Below are 13,978 nucleotides of genomic sequence, written 5' to 3' on the forward strand. Positions count from 1 at the left end.
CAACAAACTTCATTTGGTGTTTACAAATGAAGAAAGTTCACTCCTTTGGCAGCCTAGAGTGTAAAACACACACTTTATATATGTATATATATATGATCCAACCTGACTTGAATTATTTTCTGTTGTTAATTTGTCTTTTTTGTTTTAAGATGAGCATTAAGAAAGGATGACTAACATTTTCTCCAACGTTGATTTATTCATTATTATACTTTTTAAAAACAAATTTCAAAGTATCCCAAAAAAAATAATAATGTAATGTTTTATATTCCTATCAGTGTGTCATATGTTGACATTTCATGGTCATTTCAGCCAGTACTTTTTATTTTTTTACTTAATGCATTCGAAATTTTGATAAGTTAATTCAGTTAACTTTGTAACCGTAAACCAGGGGAACTAGATAAAATCATTAAATGATTTGAGTTCAGTGACCATCTGAATGTAGCCAACTTGCATGTTTGTAGTCATTGAATATGAAAAGCAAGTCCTTTGATGTTCTTTATTTATTTAAAAAGAGCAGGAAAATGAACTGTGTAGCCACAGCTTTTGAGCAGTGTGCACCCAATACTACAGCCCTGTATCTGAGTGTGTTTACGGTGTAACAAGCATAGAGATCCATGAAAAAAAATACACCTCCTGACACAGTGGGATCCAAAATCTGAGACCGCTCTGATAATTCACAAACCTCATCCACTGACCACTTAACAGCACAACGAAAAGCAGCGTTACAAATAACCAAAATGCTAATGGTTTGGCGCTAATAATACATCCTAAAACTATTACTACTGCCAACTAAACCATGTCTGTGAAAGAAACTAAACTTGGAAATAAACAGAACATTTAAGCATTTTGAAAGAAAAAACAAGTAAAGTGTAGAGAAGAAATATTGAAGATTCTGCACTGTCTAGGTCACTATGCAAATTTAAGCAAAATTTTGACGCTGACCATGTTAAGGCATTTGTACAAAAATGGAGCATATGTTCACACAACTCAGAAGCATTTGATCTATTCATCAGAGGCTTTTGCAGAAGCTGGGGGATCCTGTCCGTGCTCCAGTGCACACTATCATAAAGCAATAGAAGGACATGGAGAAATTCATTAGAGATTGTACTTTTCATTCAAATTATGCTGATAATCGAATGAAAATCTTACCATTAAATTAGGAAGGAATGCAAAATAGCTTTTTACTAGTTTTCTCAGACCTTTAGGCCTCACTGTATTTAAATGAAAACATGTGCTCATTAAAGTCAAATGTTACAACAAACCTTGTAAATGCTGGAACTTCGCTATTGAATTCTCTTTTTGAGGGATGCTCTAGTGTTCAATACAAAGGCTACGGCTTTGCAAAGACAAATCAGAGTCATTACTCCCAAGGAGCCTCTGCATGGTAGAGGTGGCTAACAGTGAGGCCAGTTTGCTGTACTTTTTAGGTAGGAATGATGAAAGCAGTACTTTTGGGGCTATATTTTTTTCTCGAACTACTGCCTGTGCTCTGTGAAGCTGGCTTGGGTCCACTATGATTTAATACCTATTTAATGATTCGTGAAATATGACCACTAATTCATAAGTAGTGGTCTAAGCTCTTCTCTCAACTTAAAGGCATGTGTATTTGGTTGTTAGATGGGTCAAGTCAAGTGGTGCAGATGGAAGTCTTTGTGATGAAGGGTCCGTTGAGCTTACTTTGCCGGCCACATGACATGAGGGACATGGGGATAAATAAAAAAACATCAGCATATTTATAGCAACATGGGGGAACAACTTGATAGAAAGCAGGTGGGCAGCTCTCCCTCGTGTAGCTGCAAATGAGCTTCATTGTCATAATTTCATCCTCTTATGTAGTATTGAAAAGACACTTTAAAAAGAGCCATCTGTTTGTTGTAAAGGGTCCATTTGTTTGTTTACTTTTTAATTTATTATTTTAATTTTAGTAGTTTGCCTGAGAGTATTTCTGCTCATCCTCATCTGTTTGCTGCACTAAAGAGAGCTTTGTCTTTTGGGAATGATGGCGGCAACTTGCTTTGTCCTGTCTTGGTTGGGAGTGAACGGCAGCCTCTGTAGGGAGGCCCATTACGCTCTTTTTCCTCTTCTGCGCTTTTTGTGGCGCCTTGTTCTCTACTTATTAAATACTAATTAGAGTTTGCGTCCTTTCAAGGTCTCCTGAATGGCGAGGGGATTTGAAAAGCTCGGCACCGAGCCATGGTGCATTCAGCCCCCTCTTATGCTATCTCTCTGCTGCCTTAATCGTTTTTAACATTCTCCTTTCGGTTTGTCCATCTCTCTGTCCCCCTCCACTGCCTGGTTTCTCAAAACATTCACAATGCTGAAGTGTCAGGAGAGACTGAGTATTGTTACAGTCCTTAGTGTAGTTCTCTTTGATTTGCTCTGCTTACAGGGGTACCTCTGAAACTGTAGTGACCTGGAGGACTGGTCTGTTTTTTGGCTGTATGAACACACAACTCTGATCTTTAAATCAGAACTGAGCCCCTTTCGTATGTGGTCCTAGATCAGGCACATATCCATGTCCAATCAGTATGCATAAGTTTGCTTGTTTGTTTATTTTTAAAATAAAGACGTTAGCATTTTCCTGCACATATATGTGTATTATGTAGTGTTTCCTTGTGTCAGCAGTGGCTAGCTTGGTGATTTAAATTGTCGATGCACGTCCCATCAGGGCAGAGGTAGATTCAAGCAAATCACAGATATGCGTCACAAACAAGATTATGAAAATTCAGGGCAATATGAGTAGGAAGGCTTGTAATGTGAGGGAATTTTTAGATTGGATCGAATGGTAGTAGTAGTGCAGGAAGTCTTGAATAAAGCACATTGTTTTGGATCATTGGGGCTTTGTGAAAAGGGAACTAGGCAGGGTTGCGGTGGATCTGAAGGCAGGAGAAGAAAGCAAGTGGGGTTGGAAGAGACACCCAGACACCTTTTTAGCATTGTCTATAGTCCTGTCATGCAGTGCTTTGAACTCTTTTCTAAATAGAAGACCACCCTTTCACCCTGTCCTTAGGCATCTGTGATTTAGAGGGTTTTGAATATACAAGAGATTCTAACCTTACTGTGGTTCAAAGTAAGTTGACAGTGCCACCTACATATTTAATTTGCCAGGATTCTAACTCAGAAGGCTTTTATGCAGAAGATATGCTTCTTATAAAAAAAAAAGAGGCCGTAAAGGTTTAATACTGTTGGGTTAGTTTTAAGAAGAGGAGGAGGTTTAGCGCTTTGCTTTCTCGCTTAAAGTGGGCCATGCCAGATAGAGGATGTCTGGAAGCCGCCCAGAGGGCCAGATTGAAGGCCCATGGCAAGGAGTTGCATGTATATATGTGTGTAGATACACCAGAACACCCTGTCCTCTGTGGTTTGCCGTCCAGAAAAAGGAAGAGTTCTGAATGCTGTTGCTCATGTGTACATAGCCTTGCATCTTTGTTCATCCATCCCCACCCCTACAGATATATGACACAGTCCTCTGGGACATAAGAATCTAATCATGTACTCTTCACTTCTCTCTCTCTCGCTCACTCTTTCTTTTTTTCTATCTCTCTCTCTCGCTTGCTTGTTCTCTCTCGCTCTCTCTGGCTCTCTCGCTCTCTCTGGCTCTCTCTCGCTCTCTCTCTCGCTCTCTCTTGCTCTCTCTCTCTCTCTCTCACTAGGTACAGAGCTCGTGTGGAAAAGGTTGAATCCCCAGCAAAGGTTCATGTTTTCTACATAGACTATGGCAACGTGAGTAACCATGCTCTCTGTATTTGTTAGTGTTTCAGCAGGTAGTGAAATCTCATTTAAAGCAACTGTAAATTCATTACAGTCAAATCAGGGAATGAAATGGTGGAACAGATTAGCATTAGCCACGCACTCGCCACTTATTATGATGGCAGTGATGTCTGTGTAAAGGCTTAAAGTCCAATACTAGCACATTTTGCTGCTGCGTTTGGGGCTGTGCTTGTTTTGAGAGGCATTTAGCTGGTGCTTTGGGCACAGTTAGTGATTCAACCAACACAAAAAAAAAAACACACAGAGCAATGTGTAACTGTGTTACTTGCTTTGAGCTTTTGTGCTCAACGACTTGACTTGGATTTGCTATTATTTTTATTTTTATTATTATTATTATCATTTTAAGAAAAGTATATTTGCATGCCTATCAGTGTGTCTAATCTTTCTGTCTGTGTGTGTTTATCCAAGTCTTTTTATTTATCTTATTTATTTATAAGTCTGTATCTCACTTTCTCTGGTCCTTGGTCTTCTTTCTCTAAATGCTTTATACTGCGTTTTCCATCTTGGTCTCTGTCACCATCTATCTTTCTTGCCCATCTCTTTTGCTCAGTCTCCATCTTTCCCGCTTTGACATCTCAAAGCGTTATCAGTCTTCTTTACACCCAAAGCTTTGGGCCTTCATCTGAGCCTATAATCTTTAAAATGCAGTTCTTTCAGTCACCAGCCACCATCATCTAGTCAGCTGCAGCTGGAATAATGGCCATTGATTGACACAGCATATTGTCTCTTGGGTCAGGTCTTGTGCCATCAAAAAGTATATGGCTTTTAATAAATCTCCATCTGTATAAATATTGTCGTTCCCATTACTCCCAGCACGGTCTACCATCAGCTATAAACCAGGCAACAGTAAAGTGACCTGGGTCCTTTTTTTTTTTTTTTTTTTTTTTGTATTAATGCTGTAGTATTCTCTAAACCTTCTCACGCCTGTATATTTAGTGTCGCTGGATATTCTGATATGTTCTATCTGTCCGCCAACTCGCTGTCTTCTCAGTGAAAAACTCAAGGTCTTAGTGTGCAGGAGAAGATACAGTCATCTTGGCAAGTGCTTTGTTTGTTCTCTTCTTTCTTTCTTTTTCTTTCTTTCTCTCCCCCTATCCGTTTTCTCTTTCTTGTTTGATGCCTGGAGTAGGCCTTTGTTGTTGAGCATGGTGGCAGCTCCACACTGAGGTGATGGGGCCCATTCTCTCATTCCACCATCCCCATATTGTTGTGATGAGAACCCGATGCAGTGGGAGTATAGAGCCTATTAAGAGTGCTCCACTCCCTCCCGGTTTTAAACAGCAGCTTTGAGAGCGAGCCACTGCAGATGGGATGAAAGAAGTTCCCCTCTCTGCTCGCATCTGTGGCTTGCCAATAGTGTTTTTGCTTGCTGGAGGCCTTGTCGATACAGTTGATGGATGAAAGATGAGTAAGTCCTCTTGGGTAATGCATGTGTATTTGTGTCATTCTACAGCGAGAGATGGTGTCCTCTGTGCGTCTAGCGGCTCTTCCTCCTGCCTTCAGCACCCGCAATCTGCCTCCTCAGGCCATTGAGTACACCTTCGCCTTCATCCAGGTCCCACAGGATGTAAGTACACTCATACACATACTTGAAGCCTCACACAGCCCTTGTATATGCAGAAACACAGGCACACACACTCCAATAACCATCTACTTTAGTGCCCACATAAAGCACATAAATACATACATACTCACTGGCCACTTTATTAGGTACACCACAGTTGCTTGTAAACACAAACAGCTAATCAGCCAATCACACGGCTGCAACTCAATGCATTTAGGAATGTAGAGGTAGAGTGCATCAGAACGGGGAAGAAAGGGGATTTAAGGGACTTTGAACGTGGCGTGGTTGTTTGTGCCAGACGGGCTGGTCTGAGTATTTCAGAAACTGCTGATCTACTGGGATTTTCACACACAACCATCTCTAGGGTTTACAGAGAACGGTCCGAAAAAGAGGAAATATCCAGTGAGCGGTCAGTTGTGTGGATGAAAATGCCCTGTTGATGTGAGAGGTCAGAGGAGAATGGGCAGACTGGTTCCAGATGATAGAAAGGCAGCAGGAACTCAAATAACCAACCAAAATCTCTGAGGAACGTTTCCAACACCTTGTTGAAAGTCTGCCACGAAGAATTAAGGCAGTTCTGAAGGCAAAAGGGGGTCCAACCTTTTACTAGCAAGGTGTACCTAATAAAGTGGCCTGTGAGTGTAGATGCATGCATACATACATTTTTGAAGATTGACTCAAACCTAGTATATTCACGCAGACCAGAGTATACATTCACTTTGTTCCAGGCAAGTCAGATAAATACTGATGCAAACATCACCAAAAACCTTTACCTCATCCATGTCCCACAGTACATGTGCATGCAAGTGTGTCTATGTCCTGCAAGATATAATCACTGACACATTCACAAACGTATACTTACTCTAAGATTCTCAAAAGCATAGAATGTATTGTACTAGGATTGTCACACAGTTGAAATAATTAATCATGATTAGCCATGTTAGTTTGTGTAGTTAATTGTGATTAATCACATTTGTCTTATTTGACTGCAGTGCAGCCATACAAGTGAATATGAACATGAAATAGTCTTGAATACAGCCTTTAATTTTCCAATCAGCACTGTCCTTTGAGAGCAGCAGTGGCTCCATGTTTCAGCTCCTGTCCAGCATTTTCTACCGAAAACATCCATTAGTGATAGCATTACTGACATCACTGTTATTGCCGTCATCAGATCTGTCTTTTGCTTGTAAATGATAACAATGATGACAAATTGGACAGTGATGCAGTAGCTGGAAATAAATTTGATTCTCTTCAGTAGAGCCATCAGTGGAACTACGGAGCTATAGGTTGTGAAGCCATAGCAACAGCTTGTGAGCAGCTGGGCTTCAGGCTGGAATGTGTTATTAGACAATTTAAGCTAGGAGAGTGCATTAAAGTGAGTTCGAAATAAAGTGTCTTTAATTAGTCGTGGTAACACATTATTAACATGTTAACTTTGACACCACTAATTATAATTTCTGCATCACCACAACACGGGGGACTTTCAACTCGACATGAATTGCAGTCCTCCTAACTTGAGTTAGAAAGTTTGATTCTAAGTGATGCCACAGGCATCCAAGGCCAGGAGTCTAAGAGAGCATAACTGGCCTCGCTCTCTCAGAATGAGCAGGATGCCCATCCCTCTCCGCATCACTCAACACAATGCTAGACAATGCAGGCATCTGCTAGCTGACATAAGAGTTGGCAGTTATTCTTCAAGTGTGCTACACTATCCTGTTAACATTGAGATGTTAAGTAAAAGCAATATTTGAGAAGATGCAGTGGTACTTCACGTGTCTGAGGGGGAGCATGTGCTAGCCTTCACCCCCCCCCCCACCCCCCTACCCAGCTCAGTAGCATCATGTGATGGGAGAGACCTAGCTTGTTAGGTGGGCAATGGCCGTGGCTAAACTGGGGGGTAGGGTAACAAAAAAGAAAGAGAACTTAATGAGCGTCTAAGAGATCTTGAGCACACTTGTTAGTGAGGTGTCGGTATGTGTTGGTATTTGTACTACTCTTCTGTAGTGTGTGACGTCCTCCATGTGTTGGGTAGTGAAGACTGAGCCATTACACTCACTCAATTTTCTCTAAAAACAGCATGTCTCACAAGCTGACACAAACTCGTTCACTATCCACGCCCGCTGTCAGTGTGTGTGACAGCCCTGTGCCTCTCACATACCGCACTTGCAGCCTGTGAAATCATCCAGCCGTATACTCACTTAGCATAATATACTCACACACACTGTCCACTGTTCTTTGCACTGTCACCCAGGAAAAAGTTCCCAATCACGTTAGGTGTCTCTCACCCTGCAGTCTGATACAGTCTATTAAGAGAACACCTCCGTCCCTTTTCCCTTCTCATCTTTCTCTCTCCCTCTTTCCCAAACTATTCTTTCTTGCTTTGTCTTTCTCCCTTTTTCCTCACCTTCTGTCCTCTTCTCTCTCCCTGTCTCTACGTCCTCCCCTTTATCTCCCTCTCCCCGGTCTCTCTCCTATCTCTTTCCTCCTCCCTATCTCTCTCTCTCTCTCTCTCTCTCTCTCTCTCTCTCTCTCTCTCTCTCTCTCTCTCTCTCTCTCTCTCTCTCTCTCTCTCTCTCTCTCTCTCTGTGCGCCCTGGGCGCGCCCATAGCTACTGAAACAGGCTGACCGGAGGGAGAGTAAAATCAAAACGACTCCCGAGTTTTTCCCCTTCAAATCTGTCCCTCTCCAACCACCCCCAAGGGTAGCATGCTTCACAGTTGCCATGGAGACTGGGTCAGCTCTAATGTGCTGTGTGTGTTAGGGACAGAAAGAAAGCATGATAGTCAGTTCTTGCTCTATAGTTCTTGGTGCAGCACCACACACAGTGCTTCAGTCCACTCAAAGTATTTCTGTCTGATCTTGTGTGTCTGGTATGTCCAGAGTGTGAGCAGTACATGGATGAATAGACTAAACTTAGGTTTGTGTTGATCCATTGAGTAATTGGCTTGCATACTGGTCCAGAAAAGGTGTCTGATCTAAGGTATCAGGGTCCAGAATACAGTACTGTATGTGCACCATCTCACTGTATTTTAAATTTTTTTAATGGTTCTGTTATGGACCTGTTATAGTGAATGTAGGTGTAATCTGTTCACTATGTTTTTGCTCTCTCACAGGAAGATGCACGAGCTGATGCAGTGGACTGCGTGGTGAGAGATATACAGAACACACAGTGTCTACTGAACGTAGAGTACGGTGGCGCTACCTGTCCCCACGTCACCCTGCTGTTCTCCGACTCCAAAGACGATGTGGGTCAGGGCCTGGTCAAAGAGGGGCTAGTGATGGTGGATGTGCGTAAGGAGAAACACCTGCAGAAAATGGTGAGTGAGAAGCTACCCTCAGCTACACACAAAGATGCACCTGGCTGGACCATAGTGTGACATTTGTAGACAGTTTTAATCGTAATGTATAATATGCCCCTTTTCATAATTTGTGAAAATCTGGCATAAAATTATAGGTTGTTTGTTGTTTCTTCTCCCTGCTATATGCTACCATGGATATTGATGTGGTTATTTCCCCTTTTATATTTCAAACAGCATTGCATCTTTTCATATTCACATTCTGGTATTGGTGGAATCAGTCATGACTAGTATACTGATAATATCGAATAGTACATTGTTGGGAGTTAGGGGTATAATGGCTTTTACATCTTGTGCAGTAGCGAGCTGTATCTCACTGATCCATAATACAGCAATAGACAAACTTAATCACCCTGGTCAACTCCATATGTCTTATTGAGCTGTAAGGTGAATAATCATTAGGTCAGCAGGTGATCTGCTGTAACACATTGAATGGGCCTGTGCACCTTGCTGTTTTGCCATCAGCTCTTCACCGAGTCCTCAGCAGGTTCTCTCTCGCAGGCCATTTTCTACCATTATAAAACACTGCACACTCCCCACCAGTGGTATTGGGCTTGGAGCTTTCGCCTGCAACAAAGCAATGGGTGACGCTTTCTGTACTGTAAGATTGAACACACTGGAGAGACAGCGAGCTACACATCACACATTACAAATGAAATTGCTGAAGGAAATATGTTACTAAGCATGAAGAGCCTGCCTGAGAGCTTTGAGAGCTAGTGATCTCATGTAATCCTGAAATTTAATTATGGTTTGCATCAGTATTTCTAGGTGACCAATAGCAGCGTGGCTTAAGCTATGAAACCATAAAATGTTCATTTATTTGCACTCTTTCAGTCTCATGCTGTGTTTAGATTGTTAGTGGGGACGGAAACTCAGGTGTACCAACTCATCTTCATCAAAAAAAATCTATGGACTTAGTACCATGGAAACATTTCTGTGGCTGCATGCCACCAGCAGATGCACACCGTGGCTGCAGCTACACACGGGGATTTTTTTTTTCCTTCTTTTTTTTTTTTTTTTTCTCCCCAGAAAATGCAGCAGTTTATTTTGCCAGGAGGCTAGCCATATTTCAGTTGGCTAGCAATAACCAGTGAGTATTTTCTTGCCACGATTTGGCCCTTGGTCTGTGTCTTTTAACCTGTTCTTTAGCATTTGCATCGGTTAATGCTCTGGAGAAATGGCAAGCCTTCTGCTGTGGCTCTTCAGAGAGCCCTCCTGATCAACTGCTGTGTAAACTCAGCGGGTGGACCTGCAGCCTGGCGCCATATGGAACCTGATTGTGATGGGCTCTGTCCGGTCTGCCGCGTCGCTGTTCCCAAAGGAGCACTGTCGTTCCGGGTCGCTTTCTTCATCTGCCTCGTTTCACTGGCAAGCCGGTTTCCTCATGGGCCTTGCTGTGAATTACTGCAAAGACATCACTCCCCCCACCCTTTTGAGAGCTCACATACACACACAGCGGTGTAATCTGCAGCATGCACACATCTGCCATATCTTCGCCTGCTTTCTCCAGCTTCTACAGATGATGTGTGTGTGTCTTTGAAAGAGTGAGCTGCTGTGCTGCTTTTGAAGCCTAGCCAAGCACTTCAGTCATCAGATGATTATAAAGCGCTTATCCTCTGTAGGTATTTTTGGGAAGCTGTGACTCTTGGTTTTGTGTGTGTGTTTAAGCAGATGGACCATAGCCATGCTGACCGCTGGATGAGATGAGGCTAATCATGGTGGATCGATCCAGCTGCTGCCTGCAGCTTAGATCAGTGCTAGAGGGATACTTGGAGCAGAGAGACTCTGCACCTTCTAAAAACCTCGCTAAGCTGTATTAATACACGACCAGACGCAATTCATACTAATTAAATCCTCACAATAAATTGAAAGTGTACAGTAATTAGCTTGGTAACTACAGGTTTATCAGCATCTGTATTGTTTGTGTTACCTTTTAGTAGCATAAACGTGGCAGGCATTATAAGGAAAAAATGTTAAACGCAGCCAAAGTCTGATTCTCAGCAGACTTTGTGTGTTGCCCTGCACACTTTAACAAGTTGAATTATTTAGCAGATAGCTAGAGAGCCATGCTGGTGAATTGTGAACAGTTGAGTTGGTTAAACATGGGTTATGTGCTTCTGCCCGGAAATCACGTAGTTCTACAGGATAGCGGTTGAAGTCAAATATTTTTTAAAAGACTTGGTTTAACAGGTTTATTGTGCAATGGGGAAATCTCTAGAGTAGAGATGTAGAGGAAGGTTTTATGAGATGAGTCCACGTTTGTAATTGAAGCCATCCTCTGCCATTCGTTCACTTACAGCCTACATTTCTAGTGCAGTTGGCTGCTGTTTGGAAATTTGCTTCCACTTGCATGTCTCTGCAAGCAGCATGATGAATTATAATCTGTAGAGTTAAAGTAAATGTGCTGGATTAGACCTTTCATTTCTAACGAAATGAGATGTGATTTGAAATGTCATTAATATACGGTAATTATTTACACTGCTTTCATAACATAGCAACCTGCCATGGGAGCAAACCCCACCCCCAAGATTAAATACAGCTCTTTGCTCTTTCGTTCTCTCTCACGCTCTCTCTTTGATATTTTATTCCTTTTATATATCCCACGTGAGGAGTCGGGGGACCTGGGAGGTAAAGAGCCTTGAGATCTTCACTCTTTACCTGTCCTCCACTCTTCTCTGAGTATATCAGCAGTGCTTGACACCTGCTTTGCTGTCTGTCAGCAAATCTGAGCTCTCCTAAAGCCTACGGACCAGAGTCGACACATCTGAGAGCAAACAAGATACTTTCACTTGAGTCTAGTACGCAGAGAGAGATAGTGAGAGAGAGGGTTAGATAGAGAGTGGGTGTTAGATAAGACAGTTTGTTCTCCTCCCCCCACCCTCCAGTGCTGTTAATACAGGTGCTCTGATAAGAGGCTGAGACTTATGAGCTGGTTTTAAGGCTGATGGCTGTGCATTAGCCTGAGATCAAGCTGGCATTTTCTTTTACGGATGTTCAGTTCCAGAATTGTGGAGGTGGTATCAGCAAGCACAGACTGACTTTTTTCAAATAAGTTTGTACTCAAAGGTTTTTTTTTTTGTTTGTTTGTTTTTTGTAACAGTACATCACATGCATACTTAAGCATTTTATGAAAGCAAGTGGGCATTACAGTTGCACCAAAATGCAACACTGTAATGCAAACAGACGTTATTAAAAACATTTTCTAATGCTAACTAAAGGACCGGCCTTAAATATTCAAAGATGATTCACGTCTGGCTCTGCAGTTTACCTTTTGTAGGAGAAGATCAAAGTAGTTGAGCTGCCTTCTTTTTAGTTGCTTGATGTTTGGATTGTTCTCCCTTGCCTCCCCATAAAACTGACTGCATGGCAGTCTCTGTTTTGTGCGCAAGTATTTGTGTATGAGGGAGTTTGAGTGCGTGTGAGACGGAGATTTCTCTGCTGACACTCCACTGCCTCGCACCATCAGCTTGCCTAAGTGACACTGGTGCCATTTGAAGTTCATTAGCTTTACACACACATCATTGCCTACTCACTAATTACCAGCAATTACAATCATAGAGCATATCCCTACTGATGGCTAACTATGATCTGTCGAAAATACTGGGTCTGTTATTTCAACCAATGCCGGTGACTTGACTAGATATTGTGCTTTTACCTGCTCATTGACACTTCCATATTTTGTTATTTGCTAGCTGGACCTTCTCTAAATTGCCAATAATACCACAATGTTGAATGAAACCATAAAAGGATAATTGCCTTCAAGGTTATTGTGCAAATGTAGTCTGGCTGGAAAATTATGGATTTCAAAAGCATGCATTTCCAGACCTATCCATGCATTTCCTTCCAGGAAAGCTATAGACATGTGTGTATTCTGTTGTCAGTTATAGACTCAGGATGCCATGATTTAAAATTTACTTCAGAGGAAAAAATGCTGATGCAGTATCACTAATACATATATTCATGTTTTCCTTTAATGTGGTGAGTTGATGACTTACAAAAGACTAGGACACTGAACACAGTGTGTAAAGTTATAAAGTCTAGATGATGTGGCATTTCATCCTGCAGAAAGGGTGAGAATCCTGATGAGGTACCATGCTGTGGTCATTGGTTTATATGGAATGTAAATGTTATTACCAGCAAAAATTATTTGCCAACAAAGAGAACTTAAAGTGCTCAGTCAAGCACGAAATTGTATTGGTTGTACTTAGTAAAGCCCACAGATGCCTGTGTATATATTTATGCTTCAGCCCATGCTAGTGTAGACAGGCAGACCTAAGAGCAAGTTTAACTCACAAGAAAAAAAACATGAATAGAGCTCAGATGCAGATACGTTGTTCACATTAGAGTACTATCGTTTGTTTATTCTATCTGGGTTTTACTGTTACTATCCTAATAGTCTTTTTGTTACATATTTCCTATAAAACAGCCATCAGATTGATGTCTGAACGTCAGTTTATTGCTCCGCTGGTGCGGGCTTCTGAGGTCCTTAGTTTTATGTATTACTAAGCTTTTGCTGTCTCATGTTTTAAGTAACTATGGGAATCAATTCATTGGCTGCGTTTAATAACTGAAAACAGGAGGACTTGATCTAGGGCCTTTGTGTGCCACAGCAGCAGCTACCCTTTGAGGATCACTCAACCCGAGATTTGTAAACCCGAAATTTTGTCCCAACTTTTGTAAATGCCCTTTTTGACTGCTGCTATTCCTCATTTCTTTTTAGAAAGTAAGTAGCCTATTTTTTCTAGAAGGCTAGTTTCTAATTTTCAGGGCTGGTGACAACTCTTATAGAAGGATCAGCCAGTCCTGTGATTAAATGCATGTTTTAAACAACACAAGTGTTAAAGAAGGGGCGCTGCTGAAACGCCTCAAGTTGCTGCAGTTATTACATGAAAGGGAAATTCAGTGTTTCAAAGCTCTTCTACTGCAAACCTTACGACTGGTAGTCACCCACCCCAGGCTACTTTCCTCCAGTGTAATTGAGCTGTAGGGGCCAGCTGAGGAGGCCCATGGGAGGTATAACATTTTTATTACTCTGTGATTGTGCTGAGGGGGAGCCAGTGAGATTGTCCTTTGGGAGGTGTAAGGGTTTTTTTTTGTTGTTGTTGTTTTTTTTGGAAAGCATTGACAAAGTTTACTCGTTCACTCTAATAGGGGTGAGTAAAGAGGAGTGGAGCTACCTGTGTGGTTTGTCATCCTCTCCTGCTTTAGCCACGCTAAAGCCCGGGTTGACGGAGCACTATCGCCTTTTACCCCTCTCAGTCTCTCTTGTCTCACTCACAGACTTTCACAC

The 13,978-nt window shown here is 41.9% G+C and overlaps 1 protein-coding gene across 1 annotated transcript in view; it reads left to right on the forward strand.

Moving 5' to 3' along the window:
- Positions 1–13,978, forward strand: part of snd1 (staphylococcal nuclease and tudor domain containing 1) — a 163,606-nt gene that overhangs the window by 144,164 nt on the left and 5,464 nt on the right. Inside the window, exons 20-22 of the mRNA XM_017706457.2 lie at positions 3,651–3,720; positions 5,222–5,335; positions 8,446–8,649. Of these exons, the coding sequence (XP_017561946.1) occupies positions 3,651–3,720; positions 5,222–5,335; positions 8,446–8,649 (388 nt within the window). The remainder of the gene's footprint in view (positions 1–3,650; positions 3,721–5,221; positions 5,336–8,445; positions 8,650–13,978) is intronic.

This window comes from Pygocentrus nattereri, chromosome 11, assembly GCF_015220715.1.
Source record: "Pygocentrus nattereri isolate fPygNat1 chromosome 11, fPygNat1.pri, whole genome shotgun sequence".
Classification (NCBI taxonomy): domain Eukaryota; kingdom Metazoa; phylum Chordata; class Actinopteri; order Characiformes; family Serrasalmidae; genus Pygocentrus; species Pygocentrus nattereri.